Source organism: Myotis daubentonii, chromosome 11 (assembly GCF_963259705.1).
Source record: "Myotis daubentonii chromosome 11, mMyoDau2.1, whole genome shotgun sequence".
NCBI classification, from domain to species: Eukaryota; Metazoa; Chordata; class Mammalia; order Chiroptera; family Vespertilionidae; genus Myotis; species Myotis daubentonii.
The window spans coordinates 25,388,567-25,416,312 of NC_081850.1; the positions used below are offsets into that span (position 1 = coordinate 25,388,567).

The 27,746-nt window shown below is 36.9% G+C and overlaps 1 protein-coding gene across 11 annotated transcripts in view; it reads left to right on the plus strand.

The window, feature by feature from the left end:
- NFIB (nuclear factor I B) overlaps window positions 1–27,746 on the plus strand; it is a 227,494-nt gene that overhangs the window by 165,094 nt on the left and 34,654 nt on the right. For 5 of the 11 annotated variants that reach the window (XM_059656647.1, XM_059656642.1, XM_059656644.1 and 2 more), the window contains exons 7-9: window positions 20,009–20,143; window positions 22,469–22,653; window positions 26,705–26,870. In XM_059656647.1, the coding sequence (XP_059512630.1) occupies window positions 20,009–20,143; window positions 22,469–22,653; window positions 26,705–26,870 (486 nt within the window). The remainder of the gene's footprint in view (window positions 1–20,008; window positions 20,144–22,468; window positions 22,654–26,704; window positions 26,871–27,746) is intronic. The other 6 variants (XM_059656643.1, XM_059656648.1, XM_059656649.1 and 3 more) reach the window with 2 other exon arrangements.

Genomic DNA, 27,746 nt, shown 5'->3' on the forward strand with positions numbered 1-27,746 from the left:
AGGGTTGGGAAGCTGTATGTCCAGCCATCTCAGGGCGCAAATAACTTAGCAGTAAAAGCCAAAGTCAGTTCTTTATTCAGGACTATATTTTTGCTGCCCCAGATTTTTATACTGAATGCCTTAGAGTTTTAAGAATAGTGAAACATTTTCATGGAGGGGTTGGGTCTCCTTTAATAGGCTGAGATTTTTAACGGGTGAAGCAGGGGCTGGCAAGGACATAGGCTAGCGCTTTGGGGAGCTGGAATGGCCATGTGCGCCCTGCGGCTGGGCACTGTGCACGTGGAAGGAAGTAATGGCAGATGACAGAGGTCATTCTAAGGACATTCTTGAAAACCAGCTGGAGAGTTTGGCTCTAAGGACACTTTTTCCAATCTGTTCTTTAGGCTGTAGACCAAATCATCTGTATAGAACAAAATGATGCTAGCCCTGGCCGGGTAGTTCAGTTGGTTAGAGTGTCAATATCAGGGCACATACAAGAATCAACCAATGAATCCATAAATAAGTGGAACAACAAATTTCTCTCTCTCTCTCTCTCTCTCTCTCTCTCTCTCTCTCTCTCTCTCTCTCTCTCCCTCACTCTTTCCTTCTCTCCCTCCCTTCCTCTTTCTCTAAAAATCAATCAATAAATTACAAAACTCATAATGACATCACATCACTTCTCTGTTTCAGATACTTTAGTCACTTTCCATTCCTCTGAGAAGAAAATCAGAATTCCCTCATATGTCCAAAAGGCCCTCTTTCTTGTCTGTCTCTCCTTTGACACCCCTCCAGCCTCAGAGGGTTCCATCTGCTTCTTCTTACACTTGAGCCCCCTGCTTTGTTTAGATTTGGGAATATGAAACCCAAGACCTTCCTATAAGCCATGTCTCTGGAAGCTCCTCTTCTAACTCTCCATGGAAAGTTGTTTTTTTTTTGTCCTCATTCAGGTGCAGCCTACAGGGAGGCATTTCAGTCAGGTCTTACTGTTTTTCTCTCTTGACATTGAGTATGGTTCCTTGTACTCGTAATATGTTATTACGTATTTCTTTATGGAATTAATTGTCTCAGTCTGCCTGCGTTATGAGGTCAGGGACTTCATCTATTTTGGATACCGCTGTAACCAGCACCTGGTACCCATGCACAACACTTGGTGCATAGTAAGGGCGCAGCCACTATTGGACACATGCAACACTGATGGGCAGAGCACCAATCCTGTTAGTGAAGGCAAGAAGAAAACAGGGACTTTCATCAGACTTGCAGAAGTGAGGGTGTAAACAAAACCCGCAGCCCTTTATATTTTATTGCCTGTTTTACTGACACTGTCAGTGTATTCTAAACAAAGCCATATTTTCCCCATCAGAAAATTATTCTGGAAAAGATTCTAATGGTGATAACATTGTGAATATGTGGGAGTGGATATGTTGTTCATAAGTGTAGTGTTCTTTATTATAGAGAGTGTCACTTTGTAAGAATTGATTCCCCTCTCTGCCTTTTAAATCAAGCCAATCTCAAATCATATTATAAAACGTTCTTGAAAAGTAGAAGGGAAACTGTCATTCTCTTTTTCTTTGTAAAACCATCGTATTGTCTTGGTGATTTTATTTTGTCAAGATGACTAGAATCATTGGAGAAGTCTGTGAAGGCATATTATATTAAGAGTAAGGAAGAATGATCCATTCTCAAGTGGGCTTAAAAAATAAACCTCTGTCACTTTCATTCTGAAGAGCCTGAAGACTTTGTAATGTACACAATAAGCCATTGTGGAAAGAAGACTTCAACCACAATGAAAAAATGAGGGCAGTACAGTACTATCTTTATAAATTTGCTAAGCCAAATGCAGTCCTTTTGTTCTTAGAAAATTGCTTTTTTTTACATTTTCAAAGTAAAATGCCCCATGGTTGTTCTTGTCCGTCTTCAAATGTTCTTTAGAAACACTTGTCTGCCATGAACGGAATTTTCTAAAGGGCGTATTGAGTACCACTCAATATTTGTAATGGCTTTAGTGCATGTCTTATACTTGTTTCTCCCACAAAGCCCTGCTCTAATTGGTACTCAGTAACTACTTATTAGTTGAGTAAAATGTGCTTGTTTGTAATTGGCAGAAATATTTAAATTTTGCTATTAATTATTTCCTGGGTATGCTTTATTCTGCTGTGTTAACTTTGCATTAAAATCTATTCTTGCCATAGCCCTTAGCAAAACTAATTTTTGAAATATGAGAATTAAAAATAAAATTATGGACTATTTGTGACATTCTACTTATAATCTGAAACCCTAACCTAAACCATTGAGGTTTACTTCAAGTAGGCAAAAATAAAGGATGTGATATGACCATTTCTAAGAGAAGTTAGGCAAAATTTTCATATGAAATCTAGATTTATGCAATGTTAACTGTTCATGTAATTTTTAATAATTTAGTGAAAATAATATTTTAATTTTAGTATATCACAAACATAATTAAGTCTATTCTTTTTCTTTTCAAAACACAAAAGTTACAATTTTCCTGAATATAAAAGAATTATAATTTTTAATTTTTCAGAACATAGACACAAATATTTTAAAACTAACCACTATTTAATAGTGTTAAACATTGGGTAAGAATCTACATAATTTGCTAAAATTTTTCCTGGTGAGTAGCAATGGAAATTAAATTTGTCAGCATCTACATTATGTAATATTTATATTTTTATTTTATGTTCTTTTATGCATAGAGAAGGGAAGAAAAGAGAAAAAAGAAAACTGGCCCACTAACAAGGATTATATAGACACTGTTACATTCCTTTTCCAAATTCTGCAATTTTATTTTATTATTTTTTGCTTCATCCTCTATGACTTCCCCAGGATTAAAATTTGAGCTGCTTTTACATCTGTTGAAACCTTTTTTTTTGGATACTGCTTTTCATCATTTAGATTTTAATGGTTAAATGAATAAAACGCGGTTAGCTTTTCAACATGCACGTTGAAAATTTCTCTTACTTCAGTTCTTACATCAGAAGAAATGTCATCTGCATTCTTGTCTACCTTAATTTTTTCCACCAGCGTCAATTCAGAGATAATTCCTAGTGGATGTACTTGTCTCAAAATCATTAGAGCCATCTTTGCAACTTCTGATAAAAGAGAGAGAATAAAGAGGCAGGTCTTGTTTTCTTCTCTAATTTAAGTTACTTTCAATGGGCTAAATGTAGTTGTATTTTAATTCCCAGGAATTTAACAGGCTAATGATGCTAATAATTGTGCTTGAAAACTTGCAACAATTCTTTATCACTGTCACTTTGCACTGCCATTCTAATATCCGCTGATTCTTCTATGTCTGTATATAAAACTCCTAAAACACTATTTAACAGACAGTTAGTGATAGGGTAAATATATTTGGAATATACAGCTGGGTTTTTTAAATGGAAATTTTAGGAGCTTCTCAGCCTGACCAGTATTTAAACAATTTGTAATCTTAGATAAAATGTAAATTCAAAATGATTTTTTGGAGTCATATTTTATTAACTTCTACACACTGAGGATTTAAGATAATTGGGCTCAATTAACATTTATCAAATGCCTATTATTCGCCAGGGATTTTTCTAGGCATTGGTCACACAAATCTGACTAAATTAAAATTTCAGCCCTCAACCTGCTAAACAAAAATATAAATTTTTACTGTTATGAAAAATGGTTGTTCACAGAGGATAAATAATGTAAACCAATTAATGAGGGGGTTGTCTCCATGCCTAAAAACTAGCGTACTCTTAAGCACTAGGATAAGTAACTCTTTACACAGAAATCCACAAATTGGTATGTGAACAAAAACTAATATTGATATGTAATTATAGTTTTAAAAGGAGTTTGATTCAGCTGGTGTGGCTCAGAGGTTGAGTGTAGACTCAGGAACCAAACGGTCAATGGTTCAATTCCCGGTCAGGGCACATGGGCGGTTGTGGGCTTGATCCCCAGGAGGAGTGCATGCAGGAGGCAGCCGATCGATGATATTTCTCTCTCATTGATGTTTCTATCTCTCTCCCTAAAAATCAATAAAACCTTCTTTTCTTTTTTTTTTTTTAAGAAGTTTAAAAATTTATACTGGACTCTCGATAGCCAATATTTAGGCATCATGTTTTGGTTGCTTTAGGTACTAGAAAATAACACTAAAAAATTACACTTCTGTCAGAGAAATAATAAGTCTCTTCAGCTCGTCTTTGTGAAGTTTTAATACATTTCCAAGCCCATGAGATTAATTTTGACCATTTTGCAAATGTTCTCATTTGTGAGATAGCCTTAAATCTTGTGCTAAATTTTAATTTAGACTTTATAATTGTTTTGTAAGAATATAGTATTAAATATCCAGTGAATTAAGCCAAAGACCTCAAGGGAACACTGGAGGCTAGACAGTATTAATGCCAGCTTCTGTCAAGATATCAATCAGTTGTATAGGAAATAATAACAGTAAGAGTGCCGTAGCATATTCATAGAATTGGAATCAGAGACCAGCAGTTTACAGAATATTAATAGAGATGCTAGATACAAGAACACTCAACTAAATTTGAAAATTTCCACATTAACCAAAATTTAAACTTTTAAAAAATGAATGAATTCGTACAATATTTTATATACTATTGTGTGCTATGGATATGAATGTCCAGGAGTGAACATCGACAGTGTGTTCATTAAGTTTGTGACTTCAGAACCTTTTTTTTTCCCCCCATCCAAGAATCTGTAGGTTCAAACTTTGGAAAACAGTGCTCTCGCCCACATTACAGTCTGAAAAATGATATCGTCTCAATATTTCTCTAGAGCTGTGGGAGCTGGGCGAATGGGCAGCTTTCACAAACAGCTGAATAACTACTATCTGGGAATCATTAATATCAAATGAAGTTCTAGAAAATGGCAAGGCAAACAGCTTAGTAATCTTCCTGGAAGAATTTTTAAGCTCCCTTCGGGGACCAGATAGAACACCAACAATTCCTCACATTCCTAGACTCTGTATCACAGGGATTAAATATCACGTTTTGAACCAGGCAAGATGAGACACACAAGTGCTTTTGATGGATAAATGTGCAGAGATGGTTGGAATTGAATGTTTAAGCACAATAGTCAAGCTTTTTTGGGGGGCGGGGGAGAGGAGGGTTAGCTTCTTATTATTGAAGACATGAAAAGTCAAGAACTTAGACATGTGACAGAGCTTACAGTGAACCGCCGTGGCCCATGATGCCATCCGAGAGCAGGCTCCAGGGACACCTCTGCCACATGCATTCCATTCCCTTCAGCGACACCGCTGTAGGGGAAATCACAGCGCCAGCATCTCTCCAACCAAAAGGAAAACGCCAAGCTGTGGGTGAAGGCTGTCATCAGAAAGCCTCACTTTGTGTACCGATTCATAGTTGTTCATGCTCCTTTCCTGTACCCGCGTGAAGAAGAGCCTTTTGTGGGGGGCGAGCCCGTGTCCATTTTAGAAGGGCCAATACGGCTTCATAGGGGAAAGTTGTACTCTATCTGCGGGCTGGAACCTCAGTGATTTGAAATGACGGCATTTGCAGAAAAACCAGGAGGGGTCATTATAATGTTCACAAAAATATACACAAAACAACCTGCTATTTAATGCTGGGTCTCTAGATGGATGGAACACAGCCTAAAGGAGGAAAGTGGGAACCCCAAGGAAGACTTCACTAGCTTAGTGCGCCAGGCAAAGTTTCTTGGAGTAGTAAATGGTTCTGTCGTGAATCCTTTTACCCATTGATTTCATGTTGAAGTTTATTTTGAAGTAGTTTAGAAAGCTACTATTATATTGCCAATAACATATACAAGAAGAAATTGAGCTGTTAGGGGTAGAACACAGATTATTAGACTCTTTCGCGAGGTGTAGATGAAACGGTTGGTTTTATAGCTAAGCAGTGGAAGGTTGAGAGAGCTGTCCCATCCAGTGTCCAGGTCATTAATAGCAGAGCCTAGTTCTGCTCTTTTAAAGCTGAATTTTTTCTGTTATCCTACCATCCACCTAGAGACTCGATATGTAGCCTCACCTATGTAGGGATAAATGGGCAAGGAGAACTTGAACACTGCTTAGTAAATCTCGGCAGGTGGACAGTTTTCCTAGGGGGATTCATAGAAGATTTCCTTACGGCTTATAGAACTAGAACGGGAGAGTAGGGATGAATTCGTGAGTTTTCAGGATTCTGGAAGAACTGTCAGGATTTTGAGATGGTAACGTCTGTTTTCTTTTAAAAATATTGGAGATGTGAGTGACTTTAATGGATAAATGTGGAGAACGGCTGGTTTGAAGTGGATGTTTAAGCATGATGTTTAAAAAGCTTTTTGTTGTGGAAAATGTCAAAAGTAGGGAGAAGCATAAAGCGAACCTCCATGACCCAGCTTGAACTGTTACCAATATTTTGCTGATCTTGTTGCTTTAATATCTCCCAGTTTTTTTTTAAAGTATTTTAAAGTAAATCCTAGAGATTTACTTGTAAGTACTGAGTATATCGGATGGTGACTTTAAAAAAATGACAGCCCCAATACCATTATCAATTTAACAAATATAAAAACAATTCCCTAATATCATCTAATATATAATCCATGTTCAAATTACCCAGAATATCTTATAGGTTGTTTTGTTTAAATGAGGATCTGAAATGGGTTACATATCATATTCGTATTTCAGTCTCTTTTTAACCTATGAAAGTTATATTAATTTTTTCTATATTAACCATATTTATATTAACTCCTTTTCCTAAATCATTTATTTGTTGACAAAACCACATACATTAAATGTTTTTCAGCAAATATATATAAATGAGGAAAACTAGACCCTCCTGCCATTTGTGGCTACCTTTGACTGGGTTAAAACTTTACATAATACTTTTTGCTTTTAATCCCTATTTAAAAAACACATTTTACCCACCCATTAAACTGATCACTACAGTGACTGAGAAATTTGATATAGATCACACCGCCAATAAGTAGGAGAGGTAGACTGGGAACCCTTGCGCCTTCAGCTGCAAACCCCATGTTCATTATTACTACATACACTGCCTTCCAAGCAAGTCCTCATGATGTTATGTTTATGGTTTTGCAAACTAGTGACTAAACCTCTATTAACAGTGTTTTTCTAATATGTGGTACTTCAAAGAGATAAGTGCACATAATATCTGAGGAGTCCACAGGCTCCAGGGATTCATGAGTGCAGTCCTTGGGCTCCAGACTCAGGTTCAGAATTTATTTTCTATTTAGTGATGTTGTTAATAAATAACCCTAAAGTCTAGAATGTCTTTACTAGTGATATATACGTACATCCAGTTTAAAATGAGCAATGTGTATGTCAAAGGATAAAAATTGATTATATATATATATGTATATGTATATGTATATATATTCTGTTCTGATATTTTGTCTTGTGCCTAAAGCACTATAATGGTGAGCAGAAAACTGTAAATGCTGGTGTGGCCTTAGAGAAATCACTTAATTTCAGTAACCTGTGAATTTTCTTACCTGTAAAATAACAAAGTTGGCTACTAAGGTTTCTTCATGTTCCAGTATTCAGGATTTCATATGAGGCAAAGATTTGTAGGTCTTTAGGACTTGAGTCTTTAAGCTTTCATTACATGGATCTTTTTGAAAATTCAGAAAGTTTTTCACATTCTAAATTATTTGTAAATGTTTATTTTAAATATTGTCTTAGAATAACACAATAATTGGGCTGTTTATGTGCTTGCAGGCACCATATGTTTTGCCTTATACCTGAGGAATGCGCAATTCTTACAAATAACATGTCCTGTCTTGCGCGACTCTGGTAGAAGAAATGATTGATAGAAATTGAGTTATTATAACAGAACCTTGTTATGGGATCAGTGTCTCCTACTTTGAAAATAAATGACTCAGCCAGACGGCCACATTTATTTTCTCTAAATGACTAGGGATGTAGCAATAGGAGACCATTATCCTGTGACAATATTCTGTTTCATTGACATTATCTCACAAATGTAATTGGTCCATTACTAAATAGAGGTTTTGTTACTGATCAATTTCACGATTTTCAAAGCCATTAGGATAATAAATATGCCATCAGAGTAATTTCATTGACAGAATGTTCTATTTTCTTCATTTACATTTGTTAGAGGAAAAATATAGATTTAGGTTGAACTTAAACACTACCTTTTATACCAGTTTTGACTACTTTTCCATTAAGAGAAATGGAATATTGTACAGAGTAATTATATTTACATTGAGCTGCTGAACTGACGACCTTAACATTTTCATGATTTGTTCGCCCCGCTACCACACTAAACCACATCAAATCATAATAGCTCCCAAGCAATTAGTTTACCACCTCAGTTTAATGATTTTGTTTGAAATAAGTTCCAGATCATTTCTAGGACTTTACTGTAAATCCACTAAAGTAACACATCAGTTAAATCCACCCTAACCATACCAGTGTAGATAATAACAGCATTAGTACCAACAGACCTTGAGATGTCTTGTAGCATAAATGTTTCTAAATGCATGGCTTTTCCCCAAATGTTCTCCTCTCAAAACTCATCTGTAATCTTGTTAAATTAGAACTCTTCCAGTATCTTTCTGACTTTTACAGTTAAGGTTACGGTATTGATTTTATTTTATAGTCCATGGCTCTCAGATGCTTAACACCAAGAAGGCTCTATAGCCAAGAGGTTTTCCCTAGAGGCACAGGGAACAGAAGCTATTTACCTATGCCAGTGTTTAATAAGAGACTAAAATATATTCCAAATCCTGCATAATTGTTTGGTGTTTTTTCTCCTTTTAAAGTAGGTTTTCTTAATTTGTTAAAATAAAATTCTTAATGGGCTAAAGCATTTTGAAGTGTTTCTAAAAAGCAGTTCTCACCTATTCAGTATTCACTTTTTTTTTTTTAACACTGTTCTTAGTTATTCAAAGTTGTTGTTTTTTTAAAAAACTTTTTCTTTTAATGTCTCAAGGAAGGTGTTTGTAAGCTTCAAAGGGGTTTGAGGTTTAACTTTGTATTGGGTGTAGGTGTAGCCTGGAGATTTTTTTTTTATAGAGATGTGATAGTAGAGTAGAGACTTGTAGTAACCTGCCACTTACTGTGCCTGGGTTGGAATACACACTTAAAACTATGACAAAATGTTTCAAGTTGTTGAAGAATACAGCAATATGCTTAAGTATAGTTGAGATTAAATAATTCAATGATAAAGCAAGAATTTTTATTTTTAACATGGAGACAACCACATTTTCTTCTTTTAAAAAGAACTGATTTCATTTTGTCAAAAAGGTTGAGAAATCTAATTGAAGATCTTTAATCCCCTTCTAATATAGGCTGCTCTTTTTCTAATTATTTTAGAGTATGATAAGTGTGTGTATATATGTATATATAGAGATACTTTCTCAACATAGCAGCTAATTATTTTCTTAATCATCTGGCATCATCAAGCTACTGTAGTGGGATTAAGTCCATATGTCTTGTTGTAACATTCAGAGTTTTTTGTTAATTTGGAGTGTGTAGAAAGGACTAAGTCGCATTTGCCATCCTATATAATAAAAGGCTAATATGCAAATTGTCCCTTTGACTGGGAATTCAATCAGGTGGCGGGGCCCGCCAGCCAGCCGCCTGAGGCCCCTCCTCTTGGCTGGCCCCGCCCCTGATCGGCCCCAATTGGGGCAGGGTGGCTGGACCCCACCCGTGCATGAATTCATGCACTGGGCTTCTAGTACTATCATAAAATTTTACATCTAGAAGAGTCCTTAGAAACAGATTTCAGATATTCTCTTCTTCACTTGTATTCTCAAAAATACATTTTTGGTGTTAGCCAATTAAATTACAAATATTACATTTAAGTATTTCATTTTATATTTTGGCAACATCCAATGCCTAAGACCAATGGAGGTATTTTTTTCTTAAAGCGTAATGTTGGACACAGTAACAAGGTCCAATATTGTCCACCCATCATTGGGAACTATTTATAAGATTCTATTTTCTTCCCACAAAATATATATTTTGCAATTTTTTTATTGTAAAGTAAGATTTTTTGTGGGGGATTTGGAAGAGCAAACTATGAAATATAAAGAAGAAAATAAAAATTACCTCTAAACCTATAACATGGAGATAACTTCTGTTAATAATTGACTGTATTATATGCCAGTCTATTTTCGATGTGTTTTTTTTATGAATTTCTTATGTGTATATTTGCACTAAATTGGGCTTGTGTGATATATGCTGTTTGTAAATTACTTTCTTTTTTGTCTTTCATTTACAATGTAATAGCATTTTGCCATGTCATTCAATTTCCACTTTACAATGACTGCATACTATGCCACTCTTTGGCTATTTTATAGGTTTTTAAAAGTCTACTTTGTGCACAGATGTTTAACTAGTTTCCAAGTTTTTGTATGATGCAGATCTTTGTGCTTAAATGTGATTATTTTATTTCTATTTCTATGCCCTAGCTATTCTTACTCCCCGGTACCTAGCATACTGCCTGGCACAAAGTCATCAGTAGATGCTCAGTGACATTTTTTTAAAAGAATAAATGCATTCCTACTGTAAAATTACTGAGTTAAATGTTATAGCCATTTCTAAGGCTTTTGCTAAGTATTGGCACAGAACCCACAAGGTCTTATCAATTTATATTCCCACTAGAAGTGCCTGAGTAGTTTACCTGTAATAGTTAAATGTAGCATATGGCTCTGTAAATAATTTTGAAACATGTTCCCCAAAATATCCTCCTATATAATAGAGAGCTAATATGCTAATGGTCATCACACCATCACACTCTAACGTCCAATCAGTGGGAGGCTGCTTGCACAGCAGGTGCTTGTGGGTGGGCAGGGCTGAGTGCTCGGCTAGGCATGTGCCGGTGGGCGGGGACTTTATGCTGTGTCCTTCTGGACAAAGCCGCAGCAGCTGCCTGAGGCTCAGGCAAGCTGCAGATGGCGGCTGCCGCTGCCCAGGGCCTGAGGCTCATGCAGCGAGGGCCAGGCCGAGGCTCAGGCAAACCATGGTGGCTGTGAGGACCGAGGCTCAGGCAGCTGCATGGCTGGCAGTGGCAGCAGCAGAGGTGTGATGGGGGCGTTGCCTTCCCTGATCGCCGGCTCACCTCCCACAGAGGGAGGCCAGAGGCAGCAGCAGTGAGGGGGTAATGGGTGCGGTGCCTTCCCCTGATCAGCCATGGGTAGCAGGCCTAAGCTGTCAGTAGGACATCTCTGAGGGCTCCCGGACTGTGGGAGGGGGCAGGCCGGGCTGAAGGACCGCCTCACCACCACCAGTGCATGGATTTTTGTGCACTGGGCCTCTCGTATTTAAATAACAGTGTCTCCATGGTCTTGTGAATCTGCTCATGTACCTTTTTCTTCATTTTATATTTCATTTAACCACTGGGCATCACACTACATCATTTCTCCCCATGAACCAGGACAACTCCATCTTACTATGAAGGAAATGAAGGCAGCACCACCTCAGGGATGGTGCAAAGCTTTCTAGGAAAGGTATAGCCTATGTCAGTGATGGCGAACCTTTTGAGCTCAGCGTGTCAGCATTTTGAAAAGCCCTAACTTAACTCTGGTGCTGTGTCACATATAGAAATTTTTTGATATTTGCAACCATAGTAAAACAAAGACTTATATTTTTGATATTTATTTTATATATTTAAATGCCATTTAACAAAGAAAAATCAACCAAAAAAAATGAGTTCGTGTGTCACCTCTGACACGCATGTCATAGGTTCGCCATTACTGGCCTATGGGGTCTACTTCCTTCCTCCTCCAGGACACACTCCCTCAGAGCGCTTCCCCACCATCGGTCCTTTATCTGTCCGCAAAACTTGTTCACCTGAAGGATCAGTGTGGTTCCCCACAGGGACACCAATAGAAATAAATGAAGCAAAGCTTTGGGCTGGGATCTTCTAGGCTTGATCATTGTCGTGTTTTGCATAATGTTTATGTAAACTTGATGAAAACATTTAAACTTCCCCCTCCTCAAGACGACGTACCGCAAGGCAAAACCAGAAGAAGGGAAACCATGGTCCCTTTTAGCATTCAGCTGGCGGAGCATCTCCCTGCCTTCTCCGTGTCCTCTGGGCACAGCGCCCAAGCTGTTCCCTTGTCTCCGGACAGATTCGGGATTTATGGCCTGAAGCAAAAGTATCAGATGTCTAGCTCTTGAACTCGTCCTGCACACTAGATTTGGTAGCGTCTCCGTTATTATAAATAGTATTATTATTTTATGCAGATATCCAGTCATTTTTCATGTTGTCTTCAAGCTTCCACGGCAACATTTTAATGGAAAGCAGAGACTCCCCAGCTCAGCTGAAGTTTGGTTTTCGCTCTCAGTGTTTTGTGTTGCTTGGCAGAGTCTCAGGGAGGTAATGGATGTGCTGACCACCGTTGCCATCATCCAACAATGAGTTTGGTCTCTGTCTCTGAAGAACTCTTCTCCGTCCAGAGTTTTTGTAAATCCGTAAAACTTTTTAAAACTATCAAAAATCTAAAATGTCTGTACAAGAAAGAAACCTAGGAAACTAGAAGAGGCATTAACTTAGTAAGACTAGTCAATATGATATATTCTTGTCAAATCCCAGTCACTGGACTGTCTCTATGCTAAATGTTCTCACATGTGCACTTTTGCTCCTTGGTCTATATCATGCTCCCACTGAAGGGGCAAAGGTTGCAGAAGTCCCCCCTACTGTTTTCATTGCACCTTGAGCTTTCTTCTGCCAAAATGAATCCAGTGACGTCTTGTAAGCAGCTTGATGATGTCAAGAGGAAAGAGAGTATTCTAAACTATGATTATAGCTTTTTAAACACTTTGTAATAAAAAATACTTTAAAGAACTGGAAAAGTAAGAGAAGCCAGCAAATGGTGGCTTGTACGTATAAGGGTTCATTTAGACTTGCTTACATGTATGGCATGTAAATAAGAAAGACAAGTAAGACATCTGTAAAAGGATTGAACTTTATAACATGTGGAGGCAATTCGCTTCTTTGTTAAACAGATAAAAACACGTTTTCCAAATCACAGGAATGGTCCAGTTCATATATTTTAATTTATTGTTAAGCTATGCTAAAAATAATGGCTTCCAAAAATTCAAGAATTCTTGTGTGCTCCTACATAATTGATTTGAAATAGCTGTGTACCGTAAGTGTCATTGCAGTGAAGAATAGAAATTTAAGAAAAAAGAAAATGATGTATTTTTTATGGGTAGTCTATAGAAATGCGATTTGTAACCTTAATCTATTCAAGCATATTGAAAAAGCTAACATATTGCCCTGCTCTATGTTAAAAACAAGCAGGTGTCCCAGGCAGGCAGGTGTTAAGGTGGCTGTTTGAGCTTGCCCTCAATCACTAGTTGACTTCAGGTGAAGGTCTCCTAACAGGTGTCTAACTGACTGGAGTGCCATGTGACATTTATCCCGGGAGCGACTCGGATGACAGCCTGCTACAGACTGAGGAAGGGGTCTTTGCTTTGATGAAGAAATTGCCAAAACTCATGTCTCATTAGTGTTTCCTAAGGTTCTTTGGAAGTGAACAACAGTTTAATTAAGGGCTGACGTAAACACGTTTCTGCACCCTTTCCCTGCAGCATTTTATCACATTAGAATTGATCAAAATTGTTGCCTTGGGCTGACTCGAACAGATATACATCTGGAGCGCCATTTGTGCAAGCTGCCGATGAGCCGGGTACATACGCTGAGCTTCACAGCCACTCTCTTCCTTTGTAGATGCGATTACCTTGTTGGGAGATGAGTCGATCTAACTTTTTTTTTTTTTTTTGCTTCAGCCTTGATCTCTTTGAAGTGATGCTGTGAGATGAATGACACATCAGGGCTTAGGATGTATATAAATCACAGTGCCAAAAAAATTATAGTAGAGCTAGGAAAAATTACATGGTAATTTGATTTTGCAAAATACCTTTTTAAAGGTGTGCTTCAGTCTAAACGAATCAGCTCAGCTTATATGAGGACCCTAGTTGAACTTTTTCTTGCGTGGTGATTTTTTATTATGCATTGAACTGTACAGTTGGTTTCTAAAGCCATCCCTGATTTTTTAATTATAAATCTAAGTACAGGTGTAGGCACTGTAGATGAATACTATCAGTGCAAATGTTTCTTTTTTTAAGAGTAGCCTTTCTCCTCTTCTGTCATTAAGAAGAATTCTTTCTGTACTCTAATATTATCATGATTGCAATTATTTAATGCATTTTTATATTTAACATCTATCCTCTCTGCTGAACTGTGAGCATCACCAGGAAAGGAGCAGGTGGTCTTATTTCACATCTTGAGCTTTATGCCTCTCCATAGTTTGTCACACCTATTAGAAACGCACGGACTGATTTTGTTTTTTCTCTGCTTTCCATGCAGTGATTTCTCGTCTGGTGGTATCTGTTCATGCAACATGCATTTTAACATATATTGACCATGGTTATTTCACTGATCCTACACTACTAGTTATCATTCTGCCGTGCAGCCTCATCAACATGCAAGAGATTCTAAAATAAACTGTCTAGATACCGAGTCTGCTCTACCTATTCTATCTTCTTTCAATCCTGGATTTCTAAAAATTCTTTCCATGTTCTTTGCCTGTTCTTCCAGCATGCACATATGTTTGTGCCTTTGATAAAATTATCTTCTGTAGGATTAAGCATTAGTCAAATATATATATATATATATATATATATACATATATATATATATATATATATATGGTTAAACAAGTACAAAATAATAATGAAAATGCCATCAAGTAATCGCTTCTCGGCCTTTTGGCTAAGATCAAGTGAAAATGCCATCAAGTGATGTAAGACACAAACACAACATCATTCCTGAGATCTAGACCTCCCAAGTTCCTAGGAAGGATTACTTATGGAGAAAATGAGTCATGTTGGTTCAGTGGATAAATATTGTTTTATAGATAGAATAAGAGGGTAAAGAGACATATAATTTTTAGCTGGAGGGAATGTCATATGCAAGGAAAGGGACAGAGTTAGAAGCACATTCCCCCTGGTTCCTTCCTCCCCCAGGAGGTCATAAGCAAATTTGTTTAGCTAAAGTTTAAGTAATATGGAACAATGAGGAAAAACTTACATAAGAATGTGGTTCTGCCTGGCTGGCATGGCTCAGTGGTTGAGCATCGACCTATAAACCAGGAGCTCACGGTTCCATTCCCAGTCAGGGAACATGCCTGGATCGCGTGCTCAGTCCCCAGTGTGGGGCGTGCAGGAGGCAGCCGATCAATGATTCTCTCTCATCATTGATGTTTCTCTCTCTCTCTCTCTCTGTCTGTTTCTCTCTCTCCCTTCCTCTCTGAAATCAATAAAAATGTATTTTTTTAAAAAAATGCAGTGCCATGGTAGATCTTAAAATGAGGAAGATAATTTGAAGGAGAGGATTTCAGTAACTGTGTCTGTAATGAACCATGATGAGGAAAACCTGGGAGGGGAGTTGGAAGAAAATTCTTGACTCAGCCAAGTACACATGGCCTAGTGGGAGCTGCAAAGACAGAACAAAATACAGCTTTTGGAACGTGTTTTCTTCTAAAATGAATTCATTTGTAAATTGTTACTTTCTAAATCATATTAAATTTCTTTCTCTGATTTCAAGCCCTCACTGGCCTTTGCTTCTTTCCCATCAGCCACCAGTAACTCCTGCCTCCTTCCCACCAGCAGATGCACCAGCTAATCTGTTTCTTATCATCTTGCCTCTCCTTCAGCTTCCTTATTTCATGTATTATTCAACTTATAATGTATTTGTTATTATTCAACTTATTATATATTTATATATTATTCAGCTTCATTATTATCCGACTTATTTTCAACCTAATCTTTTTATGTATTATTCTTCCTGTTCAGGGGACAATGGATTGTGGAAAGCATGACATTTGTTTTTCTTCACAGAAAGGTCACTTAAAACCCTCTGTCCCATACATTTATTCCTCAAACATTTTTTCCTATAGCATATGAGTGCATTACAAGTAGAAACGATATCATTTTTCAGTTTGGCATGAGGTCTATTAGGCTGCAGACATTCAAAATAAAATTAAAATCAAAACAATACTGGTTTGATTTATGATTAAAATGTAATAGCTAGAAACTCTACCCATATTTCTCTCAGATAATTGACCTTTTATTTTTATTCCCTCTTCTGCCCAGAAAGTTTTTTTTTTTGTTTTGTTTTGTTTTGTTGAGGGGAGGGTTTAATTTGTGTCCTCCGAAGTACTTAGCATAGTGACTTGAACGTTCTGTGCACCAGTATATCTTTACTGACTAATGGGCTCCAAATTAATTTTATTTAATGGGAAAACAAAGGCAGTTAAGCCTACTTTCTAATACTATCACTCTTTATTGTTTTTTAAAAATTGTTTCAGTCTGGCCAGTGGACCCTCTCATTATTATTTTTACTATGGCGAGTTCATTTTTTTTGTTGTTTAAGGAAGAGACGATCCGTAGTCCCTTTTACACATGGAGAATGACTTTTATTCTGTTTCTGCTGCATTTGCCTCTATAATTTTCCTCTGTGTTCTGAACATGAAGGTGGATACCAAAAAGAGAACCAGAAATATAAATTGACCTGTAATAATTACTTAATACAACAAAGTGTATCATTTTGACTAAGAAAACGGGAAGGCTTTATTTTTCAAAAATTACATATCCGCCAATATTAAATTTCTGTACAAACGCCCTTGATTTATGTGCCCTTTACGAAAAGATACTAGTACATATGTGAATTTGGCTGGGTTTAATAAAAATTCTGATAGAGTTACAGTAGCAATAGCTTTGATTGATCTCCAGAAATGACATAACTGAAATGAAACTTATCTGCTTCCCAAGCTTTGGTCATATTTAATTGTTTTTAAATGTACAGAAAATGCTTTATTATTTACACAAGGGACCAAGATATATAGTGAATGCTTTATTATTTACATGAGGGAGTCTAGAAACTGATTTACATGAATTAATTTTATTTGAAATGTTTATTTAAGCACAGGTAAAACAATAGAAAGCTACCAGGGTTTTTTTTCTAAAAGTTAATTTTAAATAAAAATTTGGGAGTGAAACTTATTACATCTTTTATACATAAAGTAAAGGGATGAAATGGAGGTTTTTCAACCTCAAACAGTGTATATGCCTATGATTACCTTCGATCTGGTCAAAACGCATATTTTTGTAGTGTTACCTTTTAAAACCACATAGCTATTTTTGGTATTTTGAAAGTAAGTTAGCTGAAATGAAATTTCTTTATTTTTAAATGATTTTTAAATTTTCTCCCCCTTTTTTGTAACAGCACTTAATTGCTATAGTTTCATTAACAATTTCTTTTTGTTGTTGTTTTTTCTTTTTAATTCAGATATAAGAGGTTCACTTTCTCTTCAAAGTTCTGATAGGTTAGTGACAGCCAGTTAGTCAGAGACTGTAGCTGATGGCTACAAATGCAGCCATCAGTTTCTGTAGACTGATCTCTGCTCTTTTTACAGTAGCGCCTCCACTCTTTAATCACCAGCAGCATATCCACTCTTTAACTTTCAGTATGCTAAAAACACATATTTAACTTTATTAGATGTCTGTACCAGAGTTTAGGTAATTTTTCAAATGATAAAACATATGATATTAGTTTCTTATGCTAATAGTACGTACCATGTAGTCTCTTTCATGAAAAAAATGTATTAATTAAAAATGCATATTGTATGAATATATAATGTGTGATGAAATTTTGGGGGTTTTTCTTTTAATAAAAGTTTATTTTTTTAGAGATACAAACTGAAATATTTATAGGTGAAATTATATGATGCCTAGGAATTGCTTTAAAGTAATACAGGGGGAGAAGATACATGGGGTGAAGGTAAAATAAGATTGGCTATGAGTTGCTAATTGAAGCGGATGGTGACTACATGAGTATCCATTACTACTCTACTGTGTATGTATTGACATTTTTGATAATAAAACTATAGGTTTTATAACTTATATGATTTTTAGAATATTTTACTGTAAATTTATAATGTTGATAAAAATCAACACTATTCCAGGTATTGAAAACAGGGCCCATATCTCTGACCAACTGGAGTTTTGTCTTGAATTCCTTAATTTAATTAAATGCATAATGTAATTTTCATTCACCTAAGATGATGACCTTCTACATCAGTTATTAATTAAATTGGGTTAATTCTGTTTCATTATCTATGACAGCGATTTTCAAACTTTTTCATCTCATGGCACACATAAGCTAATTACTAAAATTCCTTAGCACACCAAATAATTTATTTTTTGTCTATCTGACAAAAAAAGTAGGTATATATAGTTTTTATTCATTCACATGGGAAGGCTACTGTTGTATTGGTTGTGGTTGTTGTCATTTTTTATTTGACAATCTGAGGGAAAAGAGGTCAGTGCCCCTGACTAAATAGTCAGGTATTGCATGTTTTAACAATTCTTGAGGCACATGGATTGAAAATAGCTGATCTATGGCATTAGCTCTGTCACCACTCTAACTTCAAGTATTCAAGATCTATCTTTGGGCAGCATTAAGTATCTGTGGAATGAGTGAGTGATTGAATGAATGCATCCCTGAATACTTCTCCTAATATGGCACCTTTTACACTGTTCTGTAATTCCATTTCACTCGTCCATAGCCCCTCACTAATAGTAGAATCTACTCAGTATCTACTATTAGATCCTCAGCAACTAGCACAGTGTCTGGAATGAATTAGTCCTTCAATAAATATTTATGAATGGAAATATTAATTAATCTATCTTCTTACACGGTCTCCATGATTGCTATCTCCATTTTGGCTAATTCATTCTCCATGTAGTTTCTGGACAGATTGCTCTAAGCCCTCAATGTGATCATAGCTCACCCATTAATAGCTTTCCCGCATCAGGGTAAGCATTTCAGACATTTATATACAAAACCCATGGCCCCTTAGCATGTGGGTCTTGCCAGCAGCTCGCTTCCTTCCTTCATCTCTGTACTTCACCCCACAGACTCTTTGTACTCCTTGCATGTTTTATGGCCCCCTTCCTCGGAACATTGCTTCTCTCTGAGTATGTCATCCCCATCCACATTTTTAAAAAAGGTTTTTATTGATTTCAGAGGGAAGGGAGAGGGAGAGATAGAAACATCAATAATGAGAGAGAATCATTGATCAGCTACTTCCTGTATGCCCCCCACTGGGAATCGAGCCCACAACTCGGGCATGCACCCTGACCTGGAATCGAGCTGTGACCTCCTGGTTCATAGGTCAACGCTCAAACACTGAGCCACTCTGGTTGGGCCTCACCCACATGTTAAGCCTGGTGCCACTGGGGTGCGTTTTCTAAGCTGGGGAGGCTCAGGTGATCACTGCCCTGTGCAGGGGGGCTGGAGAAGTAGTCACAAGCACCACACACCTCTGCTCTCAACACACTGACTCCCTCTGAACTGCTGACCACCGTTTCCTTCCTTTCATTTTCCTCTCCATGGACACTGAGTATCCCTCCAGCAGCCATTGCTTTTTTCCCCTTAACATCCTTGCTTTACTTGGCAAAGAGAGGAACCCAATAAATATTTGCAGAATGAGCAAATGAAGGAATTTTTTTTTTTTTTTTTTGCTATACAAGTAATGAGTTTTCCATAAAAGATGTTAAATCAATAATATACTTACCAGTGCACCCAAAGGTTGTTTCTCACATTTGCACCAGGTTTGCCTCTTTTTTTTCCACAGTGTAGTCACCAAGTGAAAAGACAAACCCTGAATCATATAAATCTAAGAATAAAATGCTGAAGTTAAAAAAGACCTTGAAGTGAACCAAGGGGCCAATGGAAACATGATCTTTAGTTTTTCAGAAGTTCAAGATTTGCTTACGAGTAGGAGTCATTCTGGTGATAATTCTAAGGAGGCAATGGAGATAGTTTCTGACACATATCCCAAAGCTCCAACATAACAGGACCTTTGACCCTCAATATATACTTTGTGAAAGAGCCAAACTCACAAAAACAGTAACATGTTGGGAGTTAGATCTTTTGTGTTAAGATGAGCCTTGTAGCTTAAGAAAGTCCTAAAGCGTGGGTTTTCCCCTCTTCCTTTGCAGATATGTCGTCTCCGACTACTATGAAGAAGCCTGAAAAGCCATTGTTCAGCTCTACATCTCCACAGGATTCTTCCCCAAGGTTGAGCACTTTCCCCCAGCACCATCACCCCGGGATACCTGGAGTTGCACACAGTGGTGAGGAGTTTCAAGCATAGAGGAGAAGCCTCCCTTTTATTTGCAGAACCCCAAACCCTCAGGGATGGAGCCCAGTTTTTTATTATAGCCTTATGGTGGCCATATTTTCTCAACCAAAAGAGGGAGGGTCATAATCCAATAAATTTTTTTTTCTTATCAATATGTGAGGGAAGATGGTCTAAGCCATACAGTTAAATAACATTTATCTAAGTATCTGTCACTTGCCTTTATTGGAAAGACTATAATGACAAGAAATTAGAAAATATGGGGTACATGGTTATCTTCACTGTAGCTTCAGGGTCGGTCTTAATTGTATGAATTTTACCAAGAAAAAGATGTGATTTCAATTTATTGCTGAGTTTAGAGTATTTTCAGAGGCATTAAGACATACAGATGCTATTTCTCTATATATTATTTTTCTACATGAGAGTCAGTATTTATTTATTTGGGAATGAAATTAATCAGGGAAAATAGAAGAGATACTTTGACAATTATTGTATATGCACAGACTCTTTCTGTGAGTTAATACACTTGATGTTACATCTAATTTAAAGACTTCCTAATTTAAATAGGAAAAGTAATCCCATATTTTATATCTGCACTTTAAGGACCAGTTGATATTAAATCACCTTTAATATTAAAAATGAGATATAAATAATAATCAATGTAAATAAGCAGTGGCCTTCAAGTTTGTGTACAGATGTGAGTGAAGACCATGGTTAAACCGAGCTGAGATTAAGAGCACTTCGACACGAAGTGAAAAGATGTCCAGTCTAATTTAGGTGTATTTCCTTACATTATACTTTCAAAAGTGAAAGTATACTTACATATACTTCTTAAAGTGATGCTTTAATGAGGAGTTTTAGGAACTATTAGGAACTATTTAGGAACTATTTAGGTACATATTCTCTGCAATGCTTCCCTTTGGTGCAGGATGCTCAGACTTTGGAGTGTGGGAAGATTACACAGGCCCTTGTTTCAGTGCCCTTTTTGGTGCCTCCCCCTTGAAAATCCTCACCTAGAAGGTCTGTGGTTAGGCCCAGTAACCTTCACAGTAACAACAATGTAGAAGCTTCTGAGTGCCCTGGACATTACTGGGGAAGATAAGCAATATCCCTTAAAATGTTCTTTTTAAAAATTTTTTTTTGCACCTAATTACAAAGTCAGAGGTAATTTATTCCAGATGATTTTCATTTATAGGTCATGGAAAGAATTTATTTTTTCATATTGTTTGCTACATTGTCTCATAAAACACTAAACATTTTTCATATGTGATTTCCTATGGTTTGGATCGAAATATTAAATAGAAACAGATATTCAGTCTTCACTTCTACACACATTGTACTGGTTGGTACTCTTAATTTGTACTTACGTGATTGTTTCCCTCAACGTTACAGAGATAATGATCATGCGAGTATATTCTTTTCCCATTTTTCAAACTTAAGGCTTATATTTCAGAAGCTAAACAATAAATTGTGGTCATACTAATGTTGAAAAGTTACAGTACAGTTAAACATGGCCCACATTGCATGTTTTACATATTATTTCCCTTTATAAAATATGTGATTTATGGGTAAATTTATGTCTCTATGAAAGTATAAATTCACATTTCTGTGGGTCTTATTCTTGGTCTTATCTTAATATATTTTAAGCTACATGCTGTAAAAATTAGAGTGGGAAGAAAAATATTTAAAGTATAGGGCTTCTTTTGGTTATGAAAGAAACATTTTTATTAGGCGGAAGAGTTCCCAGGCTCTATATTCAAATATTCAGAAGTACTTATACAATGATCGGGTCATTATTCAAGACATAATTGTTTATTAATTATGGGTTTTCATTTTAGTCAACTACCAGCTAGGATGCATAGAGAAAGTATGCATTCACAATTGGATTACACTTCTGTTTTGGATTTTGGTAGAAAATTGTGGATCCCTTGACCTCTAATTGATGCTGTGACTTGGTCTGGACTTACATTAAGACAAAGACTTCCTAACCAAAATTGTGCTCTCATGGGGAGTAACTTTGCTTAAAGAAATGTTTTACGAAGTATTGGCTTACCCTATGAAAGAGAAACTTCTTTTTAAATCATTCATAGATCTGGAAAGCAAGATTGTTAATTCCCTATAGTGAAGGTTCTGTCTGTGTATGCTTAGCAGTACTGGCATTGAGAATAAAAGACTAACTGCTGTTTTAGGAGAGTTTGGTTAAATCGTGGTGGGGAAATGAACAGCTATCATTTTTATCGTTTCACAGCATTCTTTAGGATCATTACGGAGCATTAAAGAAAACAGCTAACAAGTCTCTTTCCTTTTCTATCTTCTACAGTCATCTCAACTCGAACTCCACCTCCACCCTCACCGTTGCCATTTCCAACACAAGCTATTCTCCCTCCAGCCCCATCGAGCTACTTTTCTCATCCAACAATCAGATATCCTCCCCACCTGAATCCTCAGGATACTCTGAAGAACTATGTACCTTCTTATGACCCATCCAGTCCACAAACCAGCCAGGTAAAAATGAGAGAGGAACTAAGATTAGAGCCTAAGGGAGATGGAGCAGGTCTAAGACGTGGCGCTCACCCGGACAGTTATGTCTGGCAGAACGACAAGCTTTTGCAATCCATCTCCAGGAAGTGTCTTGGTGATGCAATAAGTTTTTATTTAAAGGTGGCTGAATGACAGGTAGGAAGTGTGTTGCTCCAAAGGGGCACATTTGTGAAGATGTTTTTTGGTTTGATGTTTTGGGATTTTTATTGACTGAAAAGAAAGCTTATGCAGAAAGTACATTGACAAGCTCTGAGCTGGAGTTCACACCTCTAAAATACCTGGCTTGACACAGAGACAAAGTGCTTATTCCAGGCAGGAGCAAGGTATGCGCTAAAATAAACACACACAAAAGAACTTACAGTTGTATTCATAGACTAACTATTAGGTATTAAAATAAGCTTTGGTAATGTAAACATTCTCAGTGTTTGATGACTACTTGAATATTCTTTGCACAGACACGACTGCATTTAATAATGAGTGACATTACCAGAAGTGTCTTTTTTTTTTTTTGTAAACATTGTGCAGTGGTTTTAGGGATTCATTGTATGAGTGTAGTGACTCATGTGCCTTCCTCACTTCCTAAACATGTGGTTTCTTCTATGAGCAGTTGCTTCATAGAAATTTGGTATAAGAACATTTTCCACAGTCAAGTAAACAGTCTTTGTGCCAAAGCTGGGTCTGTCAATAATCGCAATATCCCAAATCTGTAATGCGATGCTGATCATATGGTCTGGTGTTTAGCTTTGCTGCTTTACCCTGAAGACTCCTTATTATACCTTTTAATGCTCTGAGGGATTTTCATAAGCATCCTGTTATTAATGCTTAAATATCCTGTCCAAATCTTAAAATGCCACTAAGTAGTATGTGCATATTGATTTATATTTAACAAAGAAAGATCTAAAAAATATTTTTAGAGTTAATTTAATGGTTAAAATGAAGCAAAATGTTCCTTTCTTAATGTTTTATTTTGAATAAGAACATGACCAGCACCATTGGGGTTACTTAAAAAGTTACCTGTTCTTTAATCTCCATTGACTAATAATATTAAGCTACGTTTACCATTCTCAAATTTTAAATTTGAAGTTAAACTATTTGTATTTTGGAAGAAAATGTCCAAATCTTGTGGCACTTTTAATGATGGTCATACTGCTTACTAAGTGACACAGTGGGATCTTAGTATATTAGTTCAGAAATAAAATTTACTGTTAGAGCATGGATCCAAAGTCTCAGTTCCATAGAGCCTTCTGCTAGACTCAGCTGGGAACAGTGCACACAAGGTCTGATTTTAATTTGTGTAGAATTTCCATGAATAACAAAGTCTAATTAAGACATCCATTAAAAGTCCTTAACGTTAATTCAGTGTGGAAAATCTTAGAGTTCCATTGGATTTTTTTTTAAACTGATGTCTTAATTAGGTGCTGTTAGGGGAAAAATTATGCAAATTAAAATCAGGCCCTTAGTGTCACGCATTTCTTTAATTATTCAGTGCTTGTTTTACGTATATTTCAATTTCTTTATAAGTTAAGAGAGCATTTTAGGTGATAATCTGCCTTTATTGTTCTCAGTTTTTCTTCATATTTTCAAGGTAAAGATCCAGCTTCTAATTGAAGCATCTTTCTCTCATCTCAATTAACAACAACAACCAAAAAAAACCCTCTCAGGATTTTGTATAATAGGAGCAGTGGACTAAGTAGGATAATCCTTTCCTAATGCTGTTCAAGTTCATCTTCAGATGAGATGTCTTTTCATATCTACAGTATGAAAGTTCATCTATTAGCGGCATTAAAAGAAAAGCTTTATAGTCTAGCTTTATCTGTTTGAACTAGTAGAAGATTGAAAAGAAATAACCCTCTCATTCTTCTAACCCGAAGTTTTAGAAAGCTGACTGTGTTGGCTTGGGAATTCTTTCTTTGTCGCTTTTACTATAATTTCTAAATGAAACATCTGTTGGTTCCTGTCAATTGAACTTCAGTAGACAGAGCTTGCAGAACGGGCAAGGTGATGCATGCTGTCACAGCCTTCCCTTGACCTTATTGTCATTCTTCTGTCCCTCGCTCTCAAATAGGTACTGCCCAACTGGGCTGGTGAACGCAGTATCCAGAAATGCTTTTTACCACTGAAAGTACCAGCAGTGATAAAATGAGACTGTTCTTTCTCGAGGGAGCTACAGAAAGCAGGCTTTTGCAGTGTTCAGAATACCAGAAGTTGACGGTCTGCTTTAGAAACAAACTTTCCCCTTGAAAGGAAAAATGGATCTTTATAATAAACAGCGGATTTTTTTCAAAGGGACATTATATCTGCTTTGATGTTTAACTCCATCTCAAAACGAGTTAATTCACATTTCAAAATGGACTCTTGATATTAACCTTTGTAGCTCTAAAAGTGAAAAAAAAAAAAAAAAGAGTACTTGTTCACCTGTAGTCACGTCCTCCATCTGAGTATCTTCCAACACTGCTCAGGTTTTAAGTCAAGTGACTGAGATGCCCTGTCCTCCCCATAGCAATTTGGAGGTTAATTACATTGCTGCTGCACCAATTAGAGTGAGACAGCCATGCTATTTAATGGAATATTTTAAATAAAATTAGTTTAAATATATGTCTCATCGGCTTTCGTAGGGGGGAAACTATGGTCAGTTTTCCTGACACAAAGTTAAATACTTAAAATTACTCATGATGAATAGTCAGGATATTCAAGTTCATTTTTTGTGTGGAATAAATAATATGACCTCTGAGGAATCCAACCGAAGCCATCCAACTCAGTTCATGTCTCTGAGTTCCAGTATTTAAATGTTATGAGCTATTCCTCTTTTTCTCTAAAATGTTTACTTGTAACTTACATGCAGGTATTTAGGTAAATATTCTGCTTCATTGCTTTCTTTGCTTTTAGCAGTGCAGATTATTAAGACTAGCTATTTGTAGAGAATACCCTCATAGCAAATTGTTATGTATACTATGCAGTGGAGAATTCCAAAATGAATGTTAATTAAAAATAGCATTCTCTGTCTAGAAAAATACATCCAAGTATTTCTTCAAACAGTGTACCTTTAGGATTTTGTCTTCTACCACAGATACTATTTTTGTACCCAGGGCTAAAGCGCAGATAATAATATCTTTTCTGTCATTGCCCTGGGGATTTTCTCAGTTAATTCCCACAAATGTCAACAATACATGTTTTGTGTAACTCTCCATGCCCAACAATGGAAGAGTAACTCAAATAACAGAGTATATTTGGTTGCCACCCCTGCTTGACTTCAGCGCATTTTAATTTACTATAGAAATCTTTTATTTGAAGGTACAAGGCCAGACCTAGCTCAGCATTTTATATCATTGTGTGGATCTGAAATTTTAAATGCTCTAAATATCATTCTACCTGCTTGTATTTTTGTAAATCATCAAAAGTTGAGTGGAGATCCTAGAATCTCAATTGCCTGGTGTGTGTGTGTGTCTGAGTGCAACTGTGTGTGAGCAAGAACTAGAGGTTTTGTATGCAGAAGAATGGGCCTTAACTATACATGATAGAAATTACTCAGTTTGATGTGTTTGTTAGCCTAGATATTCTTGTCTTCCTTGTATCAGTGATAGTATTATTTAGGTTAAAATTGTGTTCTGAAAGCCCAAACTGATTCAGTGTAGAAGATGAGGGGCAGAGAAGCACTGGTTCTGATTTGCACTAGCTCGGTAAGGACTTCCAGTTCAGCCTTGGGCTAAGCATTGAAAGTCTCAACTTGAGCTTCCCGGACTGCTAAAGGAAGGTCAGTTCTACCTGGCTCTCGGGAGTGTTGTAAAGACAGTTAACCTACATAAAGTGCTTTGAAGTGAAGACTTTCTTTTAAATGCTGCTGCTTCGTATTACTACTAACCATTGGCCGACCTCGTGGACGCAGACTTGGAGGGCTTGTGTGGCGATTACACAACAGTGTGCAGGGTCCACTCGGCCGAGTGTGCTGAGTGCCGTTGTTGGACACCGTGACTGCCTTTTGGATTGTTTCACCCGGCATTCTGTTTTTGTTTTGTAGCCTAACAGCAGTGGTCAAGTGGTAGGGAAAGTGCCTGGCCATTTCACTCCTGTCTTGGCACCCTCTCCCCATCCCAGTGCAGTGCGACCTGTGACCCTGACCATGACAGATACTAAACCCATCACTACATCCACTGAAGGTGAGGCAGCTTCACCTACAGCAACCAGTAAGTATTTCTGTAGGAAATGAGAAATGTCCATCAGAGGCACCATTGGATACCTGATCCAAGGTGGGAAATACGGCAACTTTTCCAGCTACCCAACCGGATGGAGATTTCTCATTTACATGGAACCAGCAGGCATGTACGTGGCTTGGCAATCACACGCTCTCTCTTATCAAATTTAAGCCAGTGCATCAGATTTGAGAAGGGAGAAGCTTAATTGTTTGAGTAAATAGCTATAACAAAAAAGAGTAAGTCATGCCTGCTTGTTCAAGGTTTACATCAAAAATGCACCGATAACATAATGCAGTGTACAAGGTGGTTTTTTTTTTTATCACCCAAAGAGAGATTAGATAAGGGTTACTCATTGGAGCATTCCTATAGGAATCAAGCCCCTTCATAGGGCAGACTGAATCAGTGCCTCTGTAAGAATTGCATATTTATATTACTGTAGGTTATATCATTGTGAGAAGCGGTCACACTCTGTTGGGGGCCAAAAACATCTCAAAGCTTGGTATTAGGCACATGTAAGCTACCTGCACTTTCTTTGCACTCAACAAAAAAAATTTTAAATTTTTTTGAATCTACCGTAATACGTCAGATATAAGTTTTTTAGCATGGTCTTAACATTTTAAATGTCAGAGAGTTAGCCAGTGAGCTTACATAGCATACACCAGTAGCTCAAATGATTCCTTTGTTGCTTTGCATGGAATACTCACAAATACACAAGGAATTATTGCACAGTTTTTCAATTGGCTTTACCCAAACTGGCAGCTTCCTAGACTTGGAGCTTCTGTGCACATATTGGTAGAATGGAAGGGATAAAGTTCCAGTCAGGAGGGATTAGCAAGTTCCTCGTCAATTACACGTGCCGTGTCTTAA